The 24,085-nt window shown below is 38.1% G+C and overlaps 4 protein-coding genes across 7 annotated transcripts in view; all 4 read left to right on the plus strand.

Annotated features, from left to right (window-relative positions):
- Positions 1-14,999, plus strand: part of pard6gb (par-6 family cell polarity regulator gamma b) — a 34,052-nt gene extending 19,053 nt beyond the window's left edge. The window contains exon 3 of the mRNA XM_033975143.2: positions 13,437-14,999. Within this exon, the coding sequence (XP_033831034.1) occupies positions 13,437-14,530 (1,094 nt within the window). The 3' untranslated portion in view covers positions 14,531-14,999. The remainder of the gene's footprint in view (positions 1-13,436) is intronic.
- rrm2b (ribonucleotide reductase M2 b) overlaps positions 1-24,085 on the plus strand; it is a 158,721-nt gene that overhangs the window by 133,637 nt on the left and 999 nt on the right. For 2 of the 3 annotated variants that reach the window (XM_055225111.1, XM_055225110.1), the window contains exons 2-7: positions 21,739-21,794; positions 22,291-22,455; positions 22,534-22,650; positions 22,727-22,860; positions 23,727-23,821; positions 23,896-24,029. In XM_055225111.1, the coding sequence (XP_055081086.1) occupies positions 21,747-21,794; positions 22,291-22,455; positions 22,534-22,650; positions 22,727-22,860; positions 23,727-23,821; positions 23,896-24,029 (693 nt within the window). In that variant the 5' untranslated portion in view covers positions 21,739-21,746. Of the gene's footprint in view, positions 1-21,688; positions 21,795-22,290; positions 22,456-22,533; positions 22,651-22,726; positions 22,861-23,726; positions 23,822-23,895; positions 24,030-24,085 lie in introns of those variants that run through there. The other variant, XM_033975618.2, reaches the window with a different exon arrangement.
- Positions 16,241-18,920, plus strand: bloc1s4 (biogenesis of lysosomal organelles complex-1, subunit 4, cappuccino). The gene is made up of 5 exons (XM_033975661.2): positions 16,241-16,614; positions 17,393-17,464; positions 17,547-17,648; positions 17,778-17,912; positions 18,003-18,920. Exons 1-5 carry the CDS (start codon positions 16,288-16,290, stop codon positions 18,099-18,101), a joined length of 735 nt encoding a protein of 244 aa, XP_033831552.1. The 5' UTR covers positions 16,241-16,287; the 3' UTR covers positions 18,102-18,920.
- LOC117378557 (nuclear transport factor 2-like) lies at positions 19,987-21,377 on the plus strand. Of its 2 annotated transcripts, none has more exons than XM_033975171.2 (5): positions 19,987-20,054; positions 20,581-20,698; positions 20,779-20,850; positions 21,005-21,103; positions 21,182-21,375. In XM_033975171.2, the coding sequence occupies exons 2-5, from the start codon at positions 20,597-20,599 to the stop codon at positions 21,299-21,301; spliced, it is 393 nt and encodes a 130-aa protein (XP_033831062.1). In that variant the 5' UTR covers positions 19,987-20,054; positions 20,581-20,596; the 3' UTR covers positions 21,302-21,375. The 2 variants fall into 2 exon arrangements, with proteins under 2 accessions (XP_033831062.1, XP_055081087.1); XM_055225112.1 differs by having other exon boundaries at positions 20,020-20,054; positions 20,587-20,698; positions 21,182-21,377.

The raw sequence follows: 24,085 nt of genomic DNA on the forward strand, positions 1-24,085 counted from the left end.
TTTCACCATCTACTTTAATTTGGTGTTTGAAATACAGTATGGCCTTTGATGTTCTAATGTTATCTTTTCATTATATCTACTAAGTGGACTTTTACCTTGAGCCCCCATGCTGTTGAAATATGTTTTAATAAAGATGAGTCATACAGACCATCTCTGTGTGAGAAGATGCTGGCCTTTGTCCCACCGCTCACCACCACCAAGCCCTGTCCAAAACCACACAGGATTGTGGGTAAAAATCAGGCAAAGTCAGCAGTTCACCATTTGGGAGAGGAAGGAAAGCGAATGGAGGAGGGGAGGAGTGGCTGTTGTCCTGATATGAGTTGCGCATTAGAACAATAGAGACTGACAGCTCATAGAGGCGATGGAGCAGAGAAAAAGCAGGAAGAACCAAGGATATGTGTCACAACTCTCAGGAAGCCCAGTGGTTGTGAAAGGCAGGCGGTTGTATTCAGGTGCAGGGAGCCGGAGATCCAGAGCATGTCTGAACCTGTGGAAACCAGTGAGCAGTGACGAAGCCCTAACCTGAGAAGTGAGGTGTTTTTGACCACTGTTGTTGACTGTGAAAGAGGTCATGAACTTGGCTATAATGCAGATGTTTGCAGCTGGTGCAAATGCATTGCTTTTTGGTGACGTAATTAGGATATTTTGGGGTATCTGTCTAACTTATTAAACTATAAGGACAAAAACTGGCAAAAGTGTAAGTGGATTTGTTTTGTCAGCTCTAATAAACCCCTATTTGTTTAATGGAAGATGAAGTCCTACTACTTTGTCCGTAACATTTCTTTATTAGCTTGCTTTGTCCTGATAGATCCAATATTAAAGAAGAAAATAATGTATTACAAACAGTGTATACAGAAGAAATTATAATGCTCACTACTGGCATAATATGATAAGTTCAGTGAAGAACTGGTGCAATCCCTTTATACTTTGAAGACCCCTTGGCCTCACAAAGTCATGGCTTATTCTTCTTTCTCATGTGTAGAAGTGATGAAGGTCTCCTGAGATAACTCCATAAGGGAGGCTCACTTTTACATAACTCTCAGTAAGACACCTATGCATTCATTAATTCTTATATTTTTGCTGTTTTAAGCCTATAATTATGGCGTTTTGAACCAGCTCTGCATTTGTCCCGGGGTTTTGTCCAGTTGTTTATGATAGGAAGTTGTCTGGTTTCTTGGCCTCTCTCATTTCCTCGGCTTCTTCCCTCAGTGTTTTGTGTCTCTCAGTCGTGTGTGACAGCTCCAGGCACAGGCTCCTTAATCCCATCAGTCTGTTTGTTGTCTGTCACCTGCAGCTGATGGAAGATTATGGAGTGACCTGCATGGCCTGAGCTTAGATTTGTACCAGCTAGTTTAAAAGGGCAAATGCAAGCTCCTACAGAATAGAAAAGTTAGAGAGTGGACCTCTGTCTTTCTATCTGAAAGATCCACCACCTTCTTGTCTCCAGATTTTTTTTTTTTATCCATTCAAGACCAAATTTTGTCTGTTTAGTATCAGTATTTGGATAGGTCTAGCAAGCAAGCATTGCATTGGATGAAATGTATTTAAAAAAACATTGTACTTGTGTCTTCTATATAGTTATATGACACTCATGGATCATTATGTTATAATTTGCACATTTTAAATTGCAATATTGATCAAAAACAACTTAATAAATTTGGCAATGCTGCTGAGTCTTCCACATTTCACCGATCAAGAAGGAAGTACAGAGCTAGGCATTTGCTGGTGGTGGTGAAAACGGGTGTTGAATATAGTGTCTGAAATAATATGGCGTCTAAAGAGTCACTTTTGCGTAATAGGTCTGCTTTAAAAAGAAAAAAGTGCCAGCCACCGCACCAGTAACTATTTCTTAGCTTAATTATATACACTGATAATCATCGCTTATTTAATTTAACATTGACTAACTGAGCCACTTGGGAGGCGAGAATTTCAGCCTGGGGTCCATAAAACATAGTGTGTTGACGTATAAAGACTATAGAACAGACTGGAAGTTGCTCAGATCATGTTTAGGTTTGTTCATGGAGTGTGGCTGTTTATACAACTGATGTAATAACAAGCACTGAATCTGTTAGCATTGGAGTTATCTGGAGACAGTCGTTGAGGAATTGAAGCATATGTTTATTTTGAAATTACACAAGATCTTATAAGCCTTTTAAGATTAACTGTTATACCGCATTCAACCTCCCCCAGACCCATTTTTGAGTCACAACATACCAGAATCTATTACTACTATTACTCATGTTTCTCATAAGTGACTGAATTATTTATCAAAGTCTGTTTTTTATTATTTTATTCATCAGATTATATACACTGTAATTGACTCTTGTTACTCTCAGGTGAGGGCTCACGTGCACAAACAGAAGGTGAGACAGGTGGCAACGGCTCAAGTCCAAGTCTACCTCAAGGATTTCCTCTGCTTCCCCTTTTCTGCCAAAACCATATGTTACATAATCTGAGGCTCTTTGCAGAACTGGGAAAGTTGAGGTGGGAAATATCACTGAGTAGTATTTGTGTTTGAGTGAATTTTATTTTTGGGATAATGCACTGAAGAAGTTGTCTGCTTTGTTATTGTTGTTTTAAAACTGGATGCTGACCAACCCCATCTTGTGATAGTAAAAATACCATATTTTCCAGACCTTGACATGAACAATCTTCTATGCCAAGGATAAATACTTGGCAAACCTTACCATTCCAAAATAGTCTATGCATTTTGCTAGATCCAGCTATGCTCATTTCTGTCTTGCATTGAAATAGAATGTAAAGTTTCCATTGATTTTCTCTGACTCTTAAACATTCTGTGGGCAGTGTGCAGCGAACTCCTGGCCTGGTACCTGTGGACCAGATGGCAGTGAAAGGTTTTTGAAGCTTAAATCAACAGCATGTGGGCTTTGGTTTTGGGAACACGCACTTGAACTCCAGCATAGATGCAGCTGTATTTAAAGCAAAACCAGTAGTAGTTAACAGCACATTAAAGGTTGGAACACACAGTCTCTTGACAAAAAAAAAGGTTATCAGCAAACGCATATGCCCAAATAATTAAGATGTCTCAACCTGCCAAATGATTACATCTGCTTTTTAATTTCACAGTGGAGGTCCCAAGTTAGTTGCAGAGTTATTTTGGGAGGGCCAGGCCAGAAAAGTTTGTGAACCATTAGACTCAAAACTATTTATAAGTGAATGTTCATATAGTATCTTAAAACGCTCAGCAGGACACAATAAAGTTACCTTATTTCTATTATATCTGGCTTTCCTGAAATGTTGACCCATATTTTCTGATCTATGTCATGATGTTGTTTCCTCATCACATGTGGCAATACAGGAAGTGCTCCACTGTTTTTTTTTAAAGTCCATACACCTTCACTAGAATCATTTGGATGATTTCACACCTGGAATTGTCAATCTTTACTGAACAAAAGGTAAAAGCTAGCTGTTAACTTAAACTACCGCTTCATGACATCACAAGGTGAAACAGAGCATTTTGAGCTTTGGAGATGTAAATAGACTAATAATAAAGGGTTACTCAAACACAACTCCAGGTATGTTTTGGAGGAGATATCAACATTATAGCATATCGTAAAGGTCCTATATTCCACAACATTGCCTCTCGTGAGCTTTAAGTGAAAATAATAACATAAAACATCGTACGCATTCTTTATTCATGTCTCACCAAAATCTTAGCACAATGAAGTAGACATGCGGATTAAGAGCAGTTCTTGAAACATCACAGCTGTTTTTGAAATGTTAAAGGAATGTTGAGCTGTCTCCTCCACTGACGTCCTCCTGCTCAACTCGTCTGTTACGTGTCAACCCCCCACGCTCACTAAAACACAGGTTAATCCCTTATGCAGGAGTCCTCTTTTGGTCTTAACCCCTATGTCCCAACATGAATAAAGTTATGGAGCTGAGGGGTGGGCAATACCTGCATTCTCTCCCCACACCACAGTTTGTCTAACGTGTCCCAGATGTGCTGCCTGTATGGACCATGTGCACTATAGCAGCTTCAGCAAAATGGTGAAAAGGAGTAGAGGGAGTTAAAGCCAAAGCGAATGTTTGAGTTAGGATTTTTTTTGGTGGGGGCAAACAGTGGATCAAAATAGCAGTGGCAATATATAGCAGACCAAGAGGGTATTTTTAAGTGTGTCTATTTTCTGAGTAGACTTGCAAAACCCCTATTTTTGCATAAACTTACGAAGTATTTTTTGACCAACCATTAGATTCCTCAAATGTCCTTCCAAGCAGCAGTAATAAGATTCATGTGCATTACCACCAGAAATCCTCTCACTAATGGGCAAGTAACTTGAGCAACTTAATGTGAATTGGATTTTATTATTAGAAATACATTTGTAATAATTAGCAACTCTGTGATGATGTGTATATGACGTAGTTGTTTTTAGACGTTTCTCATAGTTTCTTTCCCAGACGCTGAGAGTCCAGCTGTGACCGTAACTACGTTCATTTACTGAGCTTGTCCAAATTTCCACTCGCTCTCTGGCCTGGCCTTGCCTTGAAGAATGTGAAATATGTTTGCACGTTTAAAAAAGACTTTATTCTGTCTGGATTATTTTTCCATGTTATTGCGAGCTGAATATTTTGGCAGTAGTGATTTTCAAAACACACACTTAGTGAAAGTGAGATGAGAGTGTTGGACATTTCAGGTCATTCTGTCCACTACATCTGTGTGTCCCATTGGAAAGTGTTTTTGTTTTTATACATTCTATCTTTCCTTTTTCTGTGGTCACCTCATCAAACTGTTTACCCCTAGTTTGCAGGATGGTGGAACAATGATATGCAAATGTTAATCAATACTTAAAATCAAAACTATGTACTGTTTGTTTTATAGATACTGATAAAAGCTGCATTAATGGAACAAAGCTGGACCTCTGTGGAGTCATGATTTATATTAGAACTAGTATAAGACCACATGGTACCACAAATAGAAATACTACTTACTTTTGTGTTAAAAATTAAGGATAATATAAACTAAACTAAACAAATTGACATTGAAATGTACAGTATCAAACATTCCTTAGTATTTTACATTACAGTACTTGGGTATAGGCCTGTCATGATAATTATTATATCAACTTATTGTTCAGTATATGATGGAACAATAATTTTTGGGGGGCAATATTTATCATGAGTACATTTTTTTGTACGAGTGGGGAACATTGTTATTTTTCTGTACTGCAGTAAGATTTGTTGTCGAGTTGAATAAACAACTTCTATGACTTTTTTTATTGATACAAACTAACTACTAAAGTATTTTATTCTACTGTTTATTTATTACAGTTTGCATAATTTCACAATAACAAAATTTAAGTAAATATAGACAATAAACGGTAATTTTGAAACAAATTAATTGCACTGACATAATAATCCAAAAATGGATTTAAATGTGTACAATATTGTTAAAAATCATGATCTGCAATAAACAACATAATGAAATACAATAAGTCATAGTCAAATTATTTATTTAACCTTTTACGGCTTAATTCCTATCATATAGCCAAAAAATAACCAAAAATTTTGCAGTAAAACAATAAAAATGTACACATGATAAAGATTGACCCCCAAAAAGTAAGTCATAATTATGGAGACAAGCCTAATATTATGGTTGAAAAACACCGCTACTTAATTGTTATTGTTTGAGTGGCATAAATTAGTTTCAGTATTATCGTTTATCGCTTATTTTCTTCAGCAATATATGATACAGTTCATGACAGGCCTACTTGGGTAAGGTGAGTGAAGTGTCTTGTCCAATGACACAGTAACATTACTGTTATTATAGCTTTAATCATATTCTTATACCTGCTGCTGTGTGGGAAAATGTTTAGGTTTCGCGGTAGTATTTGAGCCTTATCTGCTCTGTATGTGCTGTGAGTTTCTATGTTCAGGGACTGGTCCATGGGGTGACCTAATGGGAATGGCAGCAGGGACGGGCACTATTCACTGCTCTCTGCGTCTCTTCTGTGGTGATTATCGCCTGTGCTGTCACTAAGCACTTTGTCACGCTCGGCAGAAAAACTACAGTGGGGAACGGCAGGGGGGCTTTAGAGGGCCAGGAATGTCACTTGTCCAGTTGAATGTAATGTAAAAGACCAGGATGCGCGGTCTGGCATTAATAAAACATGGACAATATTCAATATCTTTGCCAGATCATATTGCAGTGTGATTATCCATATTAAGATGCCCACATTAAAGTAAAGGCAATAGGTGTCTGTGTGTGTCTGTGTGTGTCTGTGTGTGTCTGTGTGTGTCTGTGTGTGTCTGTGTGTGGAGAGAGACGGGCTTTAATCAATTGGACAAAAATCTTACCTTATCTTTATTGTTATTTTTCTTTGAGTTTTTTTGCTTGTAAAAGGCAAGGCAAGTTTATTTGTACTGCTCAGTTCATACACAAAGTAATTCAAAGTGCTTTATAGAATACAAATGGAACAACATTACTGTTTTATTATTCAAATTACTGTTTTACTATTTAAATTTATTAAAAAGTATTACGCTGGTGTGTCAAAGCAATGTCCCTTCTGCATCAAAACAGTTTGTCTAAGAACAGTATTGTAAAAGCTATAGTTTTTTGGTGATATTATTGTTTGTAATATACCCATAAGGACTTTATCATTCTGTGTATCTGTTGAGTGTAGCTGCTGACTGAAAAAGCCATCTGAGTTATGAGTTCCCAGGCCACTACTGTCTGGGTCACTGGTAAAAATATCCTAACCGGAGGCAATCGCCACCCGCTGGGCCTCCACTGAAGCTGTTAGTGGGGTGTTGATGTTTTCACCCCTTCTCAATATCTTTCTCATAACAAACAGACCTTCAGCTGATAACGATATTTAGAAATGCCATCCTTGAACAATTCACGCAATCATATAAAAGTTACATTTTTTGTTTCATGCTTTTGCCAGAATTTTTACAAAAATCACATGCTTGGACGGTAAATTAAAGTTGATAAATTGTAAATCATTCACCCCGTTCGTGAAGTCGTGTTAGGGGCAAAGTCATTAAGATGCCTTTGAGAGATCACACAAGTGTTCAGCATTAACACCATTCATTTCATGCCAAGAGGTGTTCAATTACATGGGGTATGTGAGTCAGAAAAGCACCAGCAAATGTATAGTATCTAAAGGATATAGTAGGCAGACACAAGTGTGGCAGCTTCTGTAATATTTCAGCATCAACAAGACACTTATCGCTGTGTAATGTTCCGTCCTTGATTTGTGAGGCTATGATAAAATGTAGTGTTTGGATAATAAAATAGACAACACCAAGAATGAATATGCTGCTCTTTCCCATTTTCTGTGTCCACTCAATGGTACTTAAGACTAGACACATACTAGTATTTATGTAACTCATATCTCTAATAATGGTGCTGAAGCAGAAATGTCTGTTGTTACTGGACAAATCGGTTCTTTACTTGGGCTGGTATGCACAGGCAATGCTTTTTTTGAATGTCAACACTTCTTTGAGCGGTCGGTAAACAATCTCTGGAGGGCTTTTTTGTAATAGTTTAAAGTGGTCTAGAGGGGGTTTGGTCCCAGAAGTGAGTCATATATAGATTAATTACACACTGTTAAACACTGTTTTGCTACCCAATATATCATATCTGACAACAGACACTTAGAGTCCAATGGCTTCTTTTTTCCACTTAAATCATTGAGCTGCTGGTCGACAGTAGCTCAGTTGGCCAAACCTGACCCGAAGGTTGGTGGTTTGAATCCCACTCTCGACATAAACATCATTGGTAGAGCAGTTATATCCACTGACCCACAGGTTGCGATTCCAGCTCCCAAAAATGAATCCTGTCATTATGTCCTTGTCTGTGTACACTGGTGTGTGAATGGGTGACTGGTTCCCTGATGTAAAGCACTTTGAGTGCCTGGAAGTTCAGTTTGTTTTTTTTATCCTGCACTCTTCGTCCCTTTTAATGTAATTTTATGATGATTATTTATGTTTTGATTGGTTTGTATTGTGATTTTAATGTCTTTTAATGTCTTTCTTATTCTATTAAGCACTTTGAATTACTTTGTGTACAAATTGTGCTATACTAATAAGCTTGCCTTGCCTAGAAGGCGGAAAAGTACTATATAAAAATTTGACCATTTACTTAATGGTGACTAAACCAGAAGATGACAAATACGTTAACAAACAACAGTTACATTTGTTTTTTGCTGTCCTACCTATGACTAAAAATGTGTTATTATTTTTATTTCCTAATTGTTGCAGTAAAAGGTAACTCGTTCAAGCACAAATGCCCATGACACTGTTGGCCAATCAGATCTGAGTATAGAACAGACCTGTGAAGCTTTTCCATACCAACAGTTTAAACACCACACCATGTCAACTTTCACAGGGCCATGTGTGAAATATTGCACATGCAGCTGGCCCCTAACACCCTCCTATACTTCATTGGTTTGCACTTTAGAAACCTCTGCTGTTAGTACATGTTTGTTAGTGTAAGTTATGTAAAAACTAATATTTGTTTGTCCAGTACACTGCTTCCGTTAAGTTTGAAGACTTGTGGCCTTGAAGTAAATTCCACGAAAGTCAAAGAACATTGTTGTCCAGACTGTTTATGTTTTGGAAAGTGAACTGTGGATGTAGGAAGCAGTGCCAAAAGCAAGTGTGCACAGAGCCCCTAATGGCTGATCATAAAACTCTGGTCTTTTATGGGAATTGGACTTTAAAAGGGGCTTCTTTTCACAGTTTTGTTAACAAGAGGTGGGCTGCTGTTGAACAAAAGGTGTTTTTTCTTTCACTTTTTACAAATAACACTACGGGCTATTGGAAACTTCACAGCAAAAATGTGGCTTTATTTAGTGTTGCAAAATGTGTTATCACTTACTTAAAAATTATGCAGAAAGAATGTTATGTATGGATTATTTTGGCAAACTGTTGCCACGGAGGATCTGGAAGACTTTTTTTTGTACACATATGAATTGGGACTTTTCTTGATTACATTTTGTTTTTCACCCAGTATATTATATCCATCTTTTAATTAAGTAACAGTTAAATATTTTAAGTGTAAGCCATAAGCAGCTGCTATTGTTGTCAATGTTTTTGTTTGCATAGCTCTATGATTATGTTATTTATGTTATATTGGTGGAAAAAAAAACATATTTTTAATAGTGACCCACTTAAAAATGACAGATCCTCAGGGTTAGAGGAGCTCACGCCTGTCTCGACAAGTTATAGGCCTTCAACCTGTCAGGAGACATCTCTGGCTTCATTTACCCCCACATACCAGGCAGTCGTACATGCCCCCAAATACACACACACAGCAGTGGGTAGTCATCCCCAAACTGTCTCCTCACCTACGACCTCTTGATCCTGGCCTTGGAAGCACCATAGTAACTCCAGAGGTTAAAGTTTGGTCTGAGCATGTGTCTGGAAAAATGATTGAACTTTTGCGAGAGGTTTCCCAAGACAATAATTATTGTTTTCTTTCTACTGCACCTCAACTTTTAACCACCTCAATGAATTAGAGGGCGTTTTGTTCATAAATCAAACTGACTTGTTTTAATGTCTTTATAGATATAATTTTGTAATTTATCTTGGCAGTTACTTAAATGTGTGTTGCCTAATTTGTCATTGTGTATCATGACTGTCTTTTCACATTTGGCCTCTTTGCCCTGGTCTCGGAAGCGCCGCAGTAACTTCAAAGGTTAAAGTTTAATTTGAGTCAATGCGTCTGGAAAAAGACTGAAGTGGCAATATTTCAGTCAACGTTTTCCAAAATAACTCGAAACAAATAAATGTAATCATGTCTGTTTTATCAGCAGTCATTTTAATCAAAATATAGTTTCAGCAAATTACAAACTGCTCTTTTGCTCATAGTGCGCTGTGTAAATTATAATTGTTGGTGCTTTAGCCTTAATATCGCAGTGGAAATATTTAGTGATGGCTGATTGAAATTGCGAGCTTAAGCTTCAGTCTGGACTCGACCCGACAGTCTTTGATCAGTGCGTTCACATGGGGCCATTACCCATCATGCCTCAGTGTATCTGGGATTAGATTTGTCAAGAGTTGTTACGATAAACTTTGATGAGTTCAAGAAAGACCAGTAAATGGAGTAGCAGGAGTTTTTTTTTTGCAGAATAAAGAGCTTGTTCTGGCCAATCAAACATTGTTTTTTATTAGACCTGAGTTGTTAAAGAAATGTCTTGTTTTATGCAAAATTTGAAGTAATTCCATCGTAGTTGATTTTCTTTGTTTTATAGTACTGTTAATGTTTTTCACTAAACCTGCTATGACTACTATTGTTATGCTGCTTAGTCATTATAAATGTACACAAGCAATGTCTGATTAATATTGTTATCTCAAGTGGAATGTATTTTAGATTAAACTAGGCCCATTTTGTCTGTTTGCCTCTCCCCCATTGACTTTGCTCCCACTCACATTCTTGACTGGACTTTGGTAACTTTCCAAAATGATTGCATATAAAACTTGACTTTAGTGATAAATATAGTTTCGATCACATGAAGTCATTACAAAACCAATTCATTACAAAACCAATTCAGTTTTAGCCTCCTGCAATGAAATAGTATACCGGTAGTTTAATATACAATAGAGGCTACAATGCAAACTTAAAGACAAGATCTAGATGCAGACAACTTTTTATACTAATATTAACACATAACATAACACTTGTGTAGCGCTTTTCGAGATTCTTAAAGACGTTTTAGAGACAAACATATACTCCAAATTATAACCTCTTTGTTTATTTATAACTCCAGGTCTGGGTACCCTGCTATTTTTACCTGTACATGAATCCACCAGATCACCATTTTGAGCACTTAACCCCTGCTCTGCCTTTCCCACAATCCTTTGCGCTTTCTCTTTGGCCCGAGGAAATATCAGTCACACCCCAAACAAATTACAGCAGCGTGGGGCTTCTTATGGGCCTCGCGACCAGCTGTGAGGCATTACATAGGCGAGGCATAATTAGACTTGTACACGTTGGATTTCGGACTGAAAGATCACATGTCTGACCTGGTTCTGTGGCACCAGCACTGGTTTTATGGAGGACTTAAGGTGGGCGTTGCACCGCAGACCTGTAACAAAACTCAGGCCTCTCCAATATGGTTCCCATCACATCAGACTTGCACTTGTGGCAAAAATTCCACCCCTATAGCAAATGCTCCGGCTGCATTTAATCAAATAGGCCTCTGCCACGGCATGCTCAGAAAGAGAACTTAAGAGCAGCACTCAACGTCGTAACAGTAGTTTTTTTTTTTTACGGGTACAATAGTGGATTGAAAGTTTGGCCTGAGCCTTTGAACACATTGACAAAATCGTTTCATGCTTTGCCAAGAGATGTCAGCTGTCCACTTAAGTGAAGGTTCCTGTTTGACAGATTTTCTTCCCACTTAAGTGATCTCAGTATTTCTGTACTTTTTTTTTTCTTTTTAACTAATGTGCTGATTGTACAATATGTATTACAACATGTGACTTGCAACAAAGAAATACAATGTTGAATAAATGGATATGAATGACTTGATGTCTTTGTGACCATAATGAAGATATTTTCAAATTATTGAGATCTCAATTTTCAATGGCTTTTTTTTATCATTTTATTATTACACTTATTAATTCACAAACGAAGTTGGTTAGAAAAGCTTTTAAATAAAAAAAAATAAAATGAGATCGTTAAATCTCACCGTGGGGATATTCATTATTATGGCAGCTCTTTATACTTGAACTGCAGACAACGAGAAATGATAGACTCTTAGAATCACAAGAGGCTCACAATAATAACTGTGAAACCCATAAACTTTTTTCTTTCCAGTTTCGTAATACAAGCTCTAGATCTTTGTGTACTTTTCTCATTATCGCTTGAGACCCTCAGGAGAGCCACTTCCTGTCATCTGTGGCCTGCTCTAAAACCTGAAAGCTACAGTGTAATGTTTGTGTCACTTTCTCAGAGAAGATGTACAGTATATTAATGATGATTCAGCACTGCTCCGGGAATTGTTATGGCGGAGGTCCGAGGGCTGACTTCACTCACCCTCTCTGTATTTATCTCACTGTTCTCTCCTTCTACTCGGAACTTTGAAGACACAGCCAAAAATTACAGTGCGCTCCCTCCAAAATGTACATCTTTAACCCCAATATTTTTAAGAAGCAGGTGTCCCGAACAGCAGCGGGGCAAGATGAGTCGTTGATGTTGTCATAGAGACACAGGGGGGCCTTCACTTCCTGTCCCATCATGCCTTGTTCTGTCCAGATTTCCTGTCAGCCCAGGAAGGGAAGATTAGAGAGCTATCATGTTATCTTTTGCGCAAGAGTTTCTATCAAAAAATAACTACTGCATTCACATTGGCCTTATGTGTTTCTGAGATTTGCTATTGCCAAAGTACATTTACATTTTTTGAATGGTACAAAAAGTATTTCTTTGACTAAATTAATGGTTATGCTTTAATGATAGTTATAGTTAGGATTTGTATAAGTAGTAATCCAAGTGTTGCTTACTCATAGTATTGATAATTTTACTTTCTTTACACTCTACATTTGGCTTTTCATCCTGCTGAATGATAAGTTGATCATAGTAATTTTCGTGACAGGCCTACATAAGTATGGACCTACTTATTCATGTTTTAGTAGTTTAGTTTCACATCTAACTTTGACATCAAGCTTTGACATTTTCCTTAGGCTAACAATATTAATACTTGCTAACCTACATTTTTCTGATGCACCACTTTACCTTGAATACAAATTTGGGTTGAAGTCTAGGGGCACAAATGGACTGTGGGAAAGTCGATCTGCTCCTTGTAAAAGAAGGGTGTGCCACATCTGTCAGTATCAAGACACAGCTTAGGCATCTGCAAACTCTGCAATTTGTTAGAACTCTAGATATGTACACTTATCTTATCTTGTGATTCAGCCATTTCTCAGCAGTTTCTCAAGTTTCTCAACAGTTAAGCAATGGGAATAATTTATGTTGTTTATTACTTAAAAAAGGTGTCAGACGTTGAAGTAAATCTGTACAAATTATTAGCAGAATTTTGCACAAAGGACCCTCTACAAACCACATCTGCAGCTCATTGAAGTTAATTTTATGAGAACTGTGTTGCGATTTAAAAGTGTAGGGCGTTGACACAGCTGGTAAACTGTCTTCTGGAAATAAAATGTTATTATCTACTATTTCAAAACATTGCCGCAGTCATTACTGTTTCATGGCTGACTGTTTCCAAATTATTCATTTTATCATTTAGATTCAGAAAACAACATTGACATTTCTTGTATTTTCCTTTCATTTTGACATTCAACAAATTTCATATTAATTTTGGGTTACACTGTACAGTATTTTTCCTGGCATTTCCTGATTTTTCTATTTATCCAAGCTTGGGACTGGCACAAGGAAGTTACATTTTACTCTTTCTGTGGCTGAATATAATGTACCACATGTTTCCTAATGCTTTTCTCTTATTTTTCTGCAGAGGAGATTGACTACACCAGTTTTGGCACCAACACACTAACCCGCAAGAAGAAGGCAGTGGTGGCTCTACGCAATAACGATGTAAACCGAAAGCGTCCTCACATCCGAATCGGCATGCCCCAGGACTTTAGGCCCGTCTCCTCTATTATCGACGTGGACATCCTGCCAGAGTCGCATCGCCGTGTCCGCTTGTACCGCCATGGCTCAGACAAGCCTCTTGGCTTCTACATTCGGGATGGGACCAGCGTTCGGGTGACGCCACATGGGTTGGAAAAGGTCCCTGGCATCTTCATCTCACGCTTGGTGCCAGGTGGATTGGCAGAAAGCACAGGGCTGCTAGCTGTAAATGACGAAGTGCTAGAAGTGAATGGCATTGAAGTTACAGGGAAGTCTCTTGATCAGGTCACAGATATGATGATTGCAAATAGTCACAATCTGATTGTTACAGTAAAGCCAGTGAATCAGAGAAACAATGTGGTGCGCAGTAGCCGGATCTCTGGCAGTTCTGGTCAGTCCTCAGATAGCAGCGGTTCAATTGGGTACCCGACTTCTGTAGCCTCCGCCGGGATGCCCCTTTCTGCATCTCACAGTTACCCTGACGACCTTGAAAGTGACGAAGATGCTGATATTGTCATAGAAAACAGCATCAAGCGGCCTTCCCAACGTTCCAATGCGTCACTGGCTTCCAACAAATCCAACCTGTCCCGCTCACACCACCAAATACCCTCTACGGCCAGTACAGGAGCAGCAGCAACAGGTCAAGCGTCTCTTCCCTCTCCAAGCCCACCCGCACGCCCCCCTTCGATCATTTCCACAGCCTCATTCCACTCCCAAACCAGTCTTAATGGAGGCACGACCCAAAACCATTACCACCATCAGCATAGTGGAGCCAACTTCAAAACCCACAAGGACCTTCCGCATAGCCTGCAGTCCCAGCTTCACATAAGGCCGTCCCACCACAGCAGCAACCCCGCGCTTCGCCATAGCAATGGTAGCATCCATAAAATGCTCAACGCGCTCAAAACGGACCCTCGACACAGCCTGGTGCTGCCCAGAGGAGGGGTGGAGGAGGATGGCACCGTTATTACACTATAATGCAAAATCACAGACTCTCAACTTCTAAAGACTACAAACTGGTGTGTTTTTACCATATACTAATTTTTATAACATCTTCTTGTACAAGGTTATCGTAAAATGGATTATGAAAAATGTATATATCATGTATTTTAAATTGTCTTTAAAATTTGTCTTACACAAAAAGAATTGTACGTATGTATGTAATAAACTTCAGAACAATGTTTTTAGGCGATTCCACTGTTATATAGCGTTCTGAATGTGCCTCTACTCTTAGTGACCACTTTTACTGTGTCTTTCAATGCTAAAAACTGGGACCAACATTGGGGTCGCTCACAGATGTTTTTAAAGAGTAAATCTATATTTCTAATGAACTCAAATAAATGCTGTGTAGAGTATGATTTTTAAATAGTCCTTTTATGCATTGATGATTTTGATTCTGTTCCTGTTTCAATAAATTATTCCAAGTCTCATCTTTGGAAAGCTCTTGCACATTACAAAAATCCTTAACTTTCCTCTGAGTTTAATGACAACCTTACAGCTATAAATCTGTTACATGAGTTTAAGCGTCTTTTCTGTAAACACCAAAAAACATGGCTGACGTCCCTGTTCTTAACCAAGCGCAGCATCTTTAAACCAGAATCCATAACCACAAAATGTTATGCATTTCAGGGTGTGACTTCTTGTGGAGAGAAATATTTGTGTAACAAGAGTTCAATTCTGCTTCTGCAACTAAAGTTTTGTTACTAAAGTACACCTCACATAACAATTACTTATTTTGGCTCCAATGGCCTTATCTACAGTTGGTAGATCCTTGATAGTCTACTCCTGATAATCTTGTGTGAAAAGTACAAACCATTCATATTATCATTGCATAATAGAGATTGGAACACGTGGTACACATATTGAGAGAAGCTGCTTTGATCTCACCATAACCTATGAATGAGAATGATTACTGACTGTAGTGTTGTGTTTGTTTTTTACTCTAGAAGGATTGCATTCCTTAGTCACTTTGCGTTTTCATTGCAAGATTTTCACCTCTGCTAATGACTGTTGCATGTGTTTACTTAGACTAGGCCTACAGCTAATAGATCACTGACAGCCAAGTGATCTACTTTGGTGGTAATCTACAAGGCTAATCCATCGTTGGTATCTCTAGTTAAGATATATGATAGGGCCTAATAAATCACTCAAGATTATTTGGAGTTTTAATAGTGTATTACACAGTAATCTGAAAATGAAAATGCAGTAACAATGTTTAGAGACTGTTCGAAGATTTTATGGTGTTAATCCATGACACAAATAACACATACGATTGAATTATACTGAATTATGCGGTAATATATTGTGACAATGTGATGGTAAAACTACACACCTTAAGGAGGCTTGGCTGCCATCTGGTGGCGATATAGAAACTTGTAATATATGTTTTAAGGAATAGCTCTTTTCACAGTTACAACAAGCAATGCACTCTGTAAGCTTTTATCTTTGTAGGAAGAACTAATCAGAAATATTCCAACTCTAACTTTTGCCTATTATATGAAACAGGATGAAAAGAGTGGTTTATTTATTTTGCATTTTGTAATACTATATTTGTCTCTTCAGATTTGTTTTAGCTTACTGTTACATGTATAATAGGCATTCTATATTATTTCTCAAACTATCTTTAATTTCGCTGAATGTCCCATTACGACCTCTCCAGGCCACCGTCCACAGTTGAATCACGTGATTGAGTCATTTGACAAGACAAACACGGCACTCTTAGGACGGAAGGCGCTATGGACTTCCACAGAAATGACAGAGTGGGCCTCCTGTCTCCTTTAGAAGAGTCCAGCGCCGAGATTAGTCAAGACAGTGGCATAGTTTCCCAAAGTGCGAGTAGTTTGTCTATGGTGAGTGAAATCCTCAGCAGCGGAACTGTGTCGCAGAGCCCCAGCTTCGGAGCAGCCGCAGCTAATGTGGTCAGACACAGCCCGAGTCTGGGCGAAGCATCGGGGCTAAACATCGACAGGCAACACCAGGGGGAAGCAGAGGAGGACAATGAACTACTGCGGGAAACTGCGTTAAACTACTCATCCTATATCAGAGCTACGGCCGGGGAAGAGGTATGCGCAAACTACCGAGCCACGGAGGGCACGGTTTATGCATTTGTTTACGAGAGCCTGAGACAGCTTTTTCCCACTTATTTCCACTGTGACAACATCATAAACAAGCATGAGCCTGTACTCCCATAAGTACATCCATAAAGTATAACTGTTAACCATATGAGAGTCCTGCATCCATAGAATCTATTTACTAAAAGTTGCACTATGTAACTTTTTGATGGAAAGTCTGTAACCTGTTTGTCTTTATGCATGTTTTATTACTTGCTACTATTACTATTACTTGCCTTGAATGTTCCACAGTAGGGAGTCTTGTTTTTATTATAATACCTAAAAAAAAAACCTTATATTCTTGCTATGTGTGGGGTTGCCTCTCCACAGATCTGATATGTAACTTGGCCCTGTGGGGTCATTTGCTTGCGTGTTGGTAGATAACTTTAATGCCCTACCGTTAAACAGCTTGGCACACCATTAACATACCCATAGAGAAAGTTGAGTAGTGCCTCTATAACAAATAAGGTTCACATTCTCTGTTCCTTTAGTATAACTTCATTCACATAACAGATCTATCCCATCATGATCTAAAATCCAACATGTTATATAACGTTAGGATACATGGAATCTCTGTCAAAACACTCACCAGTATTTGCATTAATTGAATGTGCATGATGCAGGATTGTGACTCGCTAATCAGGAAGACAATGGACTCTTTAAACCACCAAATGAACTGATTTTAGATTAGCAAAAAAAAATGTCAAAACTCACTTTGTATTTTTCCTAGGTCTTGTGTCTGGAGAAAAGTTTGGAAGAAATGCTGACAAGAGTGGATGAATTTGTTGGGATGTTGGATATGGTGAGTGGCAGTTGCCGTCACAATTATGATTAAAATGTATTTATTTACATATCAATCTCATGTCAATGCCCCTTATTTGCAGATTCGAAATGACACTTCTCAGATCGTGAATGAAAACCTACCTCAAATCCAACAGAAATCTGAAGAAATGAGACAAATATACAGAAGAATTGATAAACTAGAGGTATGTGTTAACAATACAAAAAAATTCAGTCTATTTCTATACTACTGTTAATGAAAGGCAATTTTAGGTAATGCAAAGTCATTTTTGATTACAAAATACATGTATTATTGTTTTTGTGTTATCTCTCAGGCCTTTGTGAAGATGGTTGGAGCCAATGTCAATGCAATGGAGGAACAGGTCACACAGGCAGAGGGAGAGCTAGGAACGCTACCTGGTGCTTTCAAGAAAATGTTTCGTACAATGACGGCACCAAGTTTTTTAAATGCAAGTCTTCACTCCTTTCTAAGAAAAAACATATAGAATTTCAGAGACATTTTGAGTTAATAGTTTTGTTGCTTTGTAATTTGTTTCCAGAAACCGTCCAGTCCCAGACGACCAGCAGCACATCAGCGACAGGAGGTTCCTAGTGTTTTTCGAACTGATGATTACTTTCCACCACAACCTGAACAGTGACCCACTACGAGACATAAAACCTGTTTGTAGTCTTTGTTTACTGCCATTTGTTGTAAGAAGATCTTTTGGGACAGCTGCTTCAACAAAGCAATAGTACAGTTTTTCTGAACAAATCACTGGACTTAAAGTGCAAGAAAACACTTGATGATCAATGTTTTCAGCAGCAACAAGCACTGAACTGTAGCAAAACTTTAAAAGTGCCTAAGGGGTCACAATACTGTCTATTTGATTTTATTATTTGTGTAATAATACACACTGTGCAGCAGTCCTCAAACTACAGAAGCTCTTGAACAGGACCTGTGATGGAAGTTACAATAATAATTGTAAAGACTGATGCACTTCATAAAACAAATAACCCAGCTTTTTTAACATAACAAACATTCCTATTGCTCGAATTTATAACAATCTGCACGCCATTTGGAGTTATGTATTTCTAATGGTTCATCATCAATAGGCCTTTTCTTGTCTTCCAATTCAAAGTGTTTGCTGTGTCACTTGTCGTTTCTGACCATCTAAAGTTGCCTCCTTGATATGTATGCACGCATGTCTGATTTTTAAGCACACTATAAATGAGCTGTCACTTTATTAGGGGGCCAGTTATTAAGCTGTGGTTAATTTTTACATCAAAATTTAAAGGAAACTGAATGGCAAGTGTATCTTAAAGATTATTTATTTTTGGTTTTGTTGTGGCCCAAATCAATAACACAGTTGGAATTCGTTTTATGTATTATTTGCCAATATATTTTGTATATATCTGCCCTATACCTAATTTTGCTGAAAATTTTAGTCATTAAATCTATTTGCAACATTTTTCTCTTTACTTAGCCTGTGCAGTGTGTGTTTGGTGTATTTTTGTAGTCTCTAAACCAGAGACCAGTGCCTCTAGAGACCTTTTTGAGTTTGTGATGGGCTCTGGTGGTGGGAAATATAGAGTATTCTTATACACTGGCTGGCCAAAAAAAAGGTCACACACTCTAATATTACGTTGGACCGCCTTTAGGTTTGATTATGCCACGCATTCACTGTGGCATTGTTTCATGAAGTTTCTGCAATGTCACAAGATTTATTTCCATCCAGTGTTGCATTCATTTTTCACCAAGATGTTGCATTGATGATGGTAGAGTCTGACCGCTGCACAAAGCCTTCTCCAGCACATCCCAAAGATTCTCAGTGGGGTAAAGGTCTGGACTCTGTGGTGGCCAATCCATGTGTGAAAATGACGTCTCATGTTCCATGAACCACTCTTTCATAATTTAAGCCTGATGAATCCTGGCATTGTCATCTTGGAATATGCCTGTGCCATCAGGGTAGAAAAAAATCTATTGATGGAATTACCTGGTCATTCAGTATATTCAGGTGTCAGCTGACCTCATTCTTTGAGCACAGACTGTTGCTGAACCTAGACCTGATTTGTGGCTCGTACCTATTTGTGTAGTTAAATCCAGGTGGAAACTTTTTTTTTTGCCGGGCAGAGGCAGTGTATTTCTCATCTAGAGCAGTGTGTATGAACAAGTTAGTTACACATGCTTGGAGTTTGTTGTGGTGCATATTTCAACATTGCAGCCATAGAACGTTTTGGTTAATACAGTATTATACATACACACACGCACACCCACACACATATTCAGTCACACATACATATACACAATCCAGGCAGTGACTAGATGTGTGTCTAATGGTAAAAAAAAAAAGGCAAAATGTCGGCTTTGGTTGGTTAAAAACAACTTCACAGCCCGTTCTTTGTGAAGTTGATAGAGTTTTTAATCCTGTGCTGTTCCCTTTGTCATTCAGACACACAGGGCAGTAAACTCTCCTCTGATTGCCTCGCGCTCGCCGTCGTCATGACGTCGGTCACAATCAGGAGGAAGCGGGAACCCCTCCCACCGCCGGGCTCAGGCTGCTGCAGACTCTACACGTTGGCCTCGCGTTGAAAAGTAGAATAAATCGGCAAAGGTGCGTTTTTTGTTTAGTCGCTCCCACATGTAGAATCGTTTTTAAAGACATGACGTTTCGTAGCTGAGACAAGCTACTAAATAAAGACACATTTCTGGACCCAAAAAGCTTTCGGTTTGGGAGAAGTCATGGCGATGATGCTCGCATTGGACAAGTGCTCAAAGTTTAAGAATTGTTTGTTTGTGCCTTTTTGTCTGACTGTGTTACATGTACCGTAATATGATCCATTACTTCTGATAGTCCTGTGCTATCATGCTAAACGCGTTTATTAAAGTATTCAGTGGTTTCTGTCCACGTTGCCTGCAGCTAATTGGGCTAAAGAAATGCTAAAGTATGAATTGGGAATAATGTTCATCCAATGACATGAGCCCAGTGAATTATTCACTATGATCATGATTCTAACTGTCCCCATTTATTCCCAAACGTTTTCTGTCATTTCCATTTATGTTGGTGCATGAAAATGTGATATTATATCTCTGATGCTGCTATTCTTAACCCTTCCTAACATAGACTGTCACATTCATAGGTCCAGCTCTCCAGACATGGCTGAAAAAGAAATCTGGCAGACGATAGGAGAGGGCTTTGTGCAAGCATACTATCAACAGTTTGACAACACTGATAGAAGTAGTCTTGGTCTGCTTTATGTAAGTCTTCATTTTAGCATCTTTATCCTAACAACTGTAGTGAATTAAAAGGTAACTTTTAATGGAATGATTGTCTTTAGGCTGATGGTGCTTGTTTGACATGGGAAGGACAGCCATTTCATGGTCGTGCCGCTATATCTGGGAAACTAGGAGTAGGTGGTCCTATAAATGACATCCAGCCAAATCCAATATTAAATATCAAATTTACTGTACTTGATTTGTTAATTGCAAAACATTTACAAATTAAGACTATTGGAGACTAAACTATTCAGGACATTTAACAAACCTGTGCATCTTTTTTGGCAGAGCCTTCCTTTTAAGCGAATTAAGCATCTCATTACTGAACAAGACTTTCAACCCACAATAGACAGTTGTATACTCATCATGGTGTTTGGTCAGTTACAGGTATGTTGCCAACATTTTGTACAATCCTAGATTTAATGAATTATTTAATTGACAAGAGATACACATTCTGTTCTACAGGCAGATGATGATCCTCCTATGGGCTTTCACCAAGTGTTCATGTTGAAGTCGGCACCTAATGGTGCATGGGCGTGCACAAACGATGTATTCCGTTTGGGAATACATAACATTCCTGTTTAGCTGTAATTATTTTCCCAAAATAAACCAAAAAATCTAGCATTCTTTTGTTAAATTACATTAAACAAAAATAATGTTGCCACCATTGTGTCCAATTTCATTGTGTCGCTCATTGTCACATTTATGGATATACTAATCTGCTCTGTGATTCTCTCTGTGATGAGAGTTGGAAGATTTGCAACACTAAGTGTAATTAATTTAAAAAGGTTAGTTGTGTAAATGGGTTTAAAATGTACATGTTTGGCCTTATTTTGGCTTTATTGTCATCAAAATGTGGTTGTATAAAATGACAAACTGTGACTGTCCTGCAGGGGGAGTGCTGTGTGCTTGTCATTTAAATGGTCGAAATCGAGGGGAGGGCTGCAGAATGGTAATGGTAATGGTGGCAGCTGAAGCTTTATTAACCTCTTCCAGTTTATGACCGAGGCAAACTATATTTTTCTCGAAAATGGACCTGATCAAAATAAACCAGCAGCATCCCTCGCACACTCATACGGTAAGCAGGACTCGTTACTTAGCAATGGGACTACATGTGCAAATGTGCGCAAAATATTTTTACTACAACCAACCCTTGCAGTAAATATTGCGCTTAATGTTTAGTCCACCATTGTCGTAAAAGGTTGGCTATGTTTTATGGTGTGTTACAGCTTTATTATATCGTACAAAACGGTAGCCTCTATCAAAAGACAACCGTGAAACTAGCTCCACATACACCTGGAGCTATGCTAAAGGAGACCGACTGATTCATTACAGGCTTATTAGCTACTTCGGTCTATACAACTATAATACGCCTAGATTAATGGACGTAAGTATTAACAGTTAAATTAATTTGTACGGTTTTTTTGTTTTTTTTTTATAATAACTAGCAGAACAAGTTTATGCATGTTTTGTTGTTACGAATCTTCGCGCATGCGTAGTAGTTCTGTTGCCCCACTGATTGTGTAAAGCAATTTTTTATGGTGTAATTAATGCATAAGTATTCATTTTTACAGAATGGTTTAAAAGACCAAGATGCAGAACACCTGAATGGTTGTAAAGAAGAAGATGAGCCACTGCTTCAAGAAAATCCCAGAAGATTTGTGATGTTCCCCATACAGTACCCTGACATCTGGAAAATGTACAAGCAGGCACAGGCATCCTTCTGGACAGTGGAGGAGGTGAGATTGACTTTATACAAATGCTTTTTATTTGGACATTGCCACATGCCTTTGTCTTACTGTCTGTTTATATTTCAGGTTGATTTATCTAAAGATTTGGTTCACTGGGACCGTCTTAAACCTGAAGAGAAGCATTTCATTTCCCATGTCCTGGCTTTTTTTGCTGCTAGTGATGGTATCGTGAATGAGAATTTGGTAAGTTGTTTCATGACTGTCTTCCACATCATTCATCTCTAACCACCAAACAAAGTGAAATCTTATATTTTTGCAGGTGCAGCGGTTCTGTCAGGAGGTACAGGTCCCTGAAGCACGGTCTTTCTACAGTGTACAGATTCTAATAGAGACAGTTCACTCAGAGATGTACAGTATGCTCATCAACACCTACATCAGAGACATCAAGGAGAGGTCAGTCCCGTTTTATATTCAACTTTTCTCAGATCGCACAATGAATGCTTCTCACCATCTTCTTTCACAATGACATCTGTCCTGATCATGTCTAATAAATCCGACAAATGTCCAAATAGGCCTGTCACGATAATTACTATATTGAATATAGCTAGAACTATATTTTTTGGTGTCAGTATTTATCGTGTGTACATTTTCTTTGCACTACTGAAAAATTTTTGGTTATTTTTTGGCTACATAATAAAATTTAAGCCATAAAAGGTTGAATTTATTACTTCTGTTGTTTGCTACAGATGCAAACTAAGAACTATAGTGTTTCACTCTATTTATTGTAGCTCATAATTTTAACATTATTGTAGATTTAGAATAGTTTTTGTGGTTTAAATCTTCTCTTAGGTTATTGGGTCAGTAGCATAAAGTAGGTTCAGTATGATCAGTTATCGTCTTCAGCAATGTATCGAACTTCAAAATATGTTATTGTGACAGGCCTGTGTCCAAAATGAGTAACTGACATTATGCATTTAACATCAAGACATTCCTACTGTCCTGGCAATCATTAACTGTGGACTCTAAGGTTGACATCTGCTGCAGTTGGCAGTGGTTGCTCACGATACCAAAATATTGTGACATCAACTGTATAACTGTATAAAATGCACCTGTTCAGGATTGAGGGTTTGTGGTAAGTAACCGACCTACTGTGTGTTGATGCGTCTTAATGATGGGGAAACGGTTTACACCTCTTAACTTTGTTGATTTATATAGAAAAGTTTATGTATATTTATTATGTTTGTTATCATGATTGTGTCCATTCTTGTAATATAATATGTAGAGCTATAAATTAACATGTTGGATATTGTATATTTCAGAGACTATTTATTTAATGCCATTCAAACCATGCCTTGTGTGAAAAGGAAAGCGGACTGGGCTCTTCAGTGGATAAATGACAGCAAATCATCATTTGGTAAAAAAGTATTATTTGACATTAGTAGAAGTGCAAGCCTGGACTGCTTAGACTTATATTCTCCTGTCTTTTAGGTGAAAGAATTGTGGCATTTGCAGCTGTAGAGGGAATTTTCTTCTCTGGATCCTTTGCTGCCATTTATTGGCTGAAAAAGAGGGGTCTAATGCCTGGCCTTACTTATTCCAATGAACTTATCAGCAGAGATGAGGTTAGGTTTATTTGAAGTAATAAATATAATTACAGAAATAAAGACATGTATTCTGT

This window comes from Periophthalmus magnuspinnatus, chromosome 11, assembly GCF_009829125.3.
Source record: "Periophthalmus magnuspinnatus isolate fPerMag1 chromosome 11, fPerMag1.2.pri, whole genome shotgun sequence".
Lineage (NCBI taxonomy): Eukaryota > Metazoa > Chordata > Actinopteri > Gobiiformes > Gobiidae > Periophthalmus > Periophthalmus magnuspinnatus.

Excerpts from the sequence above, each read along its gene's own strand:
- bloc1s4 (XM_033975661.2), top strand. The coding sequence starts at position 16,288 with ATGGACTTCCACAGAAATGACAGAGTGGGCCTCCTGTCTCCTTTAGAA. Across the intron at positions 17,465-17,546 it reads TTGTTGGGATGTTGGATATG|ATTCGAAATGACACTTCTCA; the intron begins GTGAGTGGCAGT and ends CCTTATTTGCAG. Across the intron at positions 17,649-17,777 it reads GAAGAATTGATAAACTAGAG|GCCTTTGTGAAGATGGTTGG; the intron begins GTATGTGTTAAC and ends GTTATCTCTCAG.
- LOC117378557 (XM_033975171.2), top strand. The coding sequence starts at position 20,597 with ATGGCTGAAAAAGAAATCTGGCAGACGATAGGAGAGGGCTTTGTGCAA. Across the intron at positions 20,699-20,778 it reads GTAGTCTTGGTCTGCTTTAT|GCTGATGGTGCTTGTTTGAC; the intron begins GTAAGTCTTCAT and ends GATTGTCTTTAG. Across the intron at positions 20,851-21,004 it reads CTATATCTGGGAAACTAGGA|AGCCTTCCTTTTAAGCGAAT; the intron begins GTAGGTGGTCCT and ends CTTTTTTGGCAG.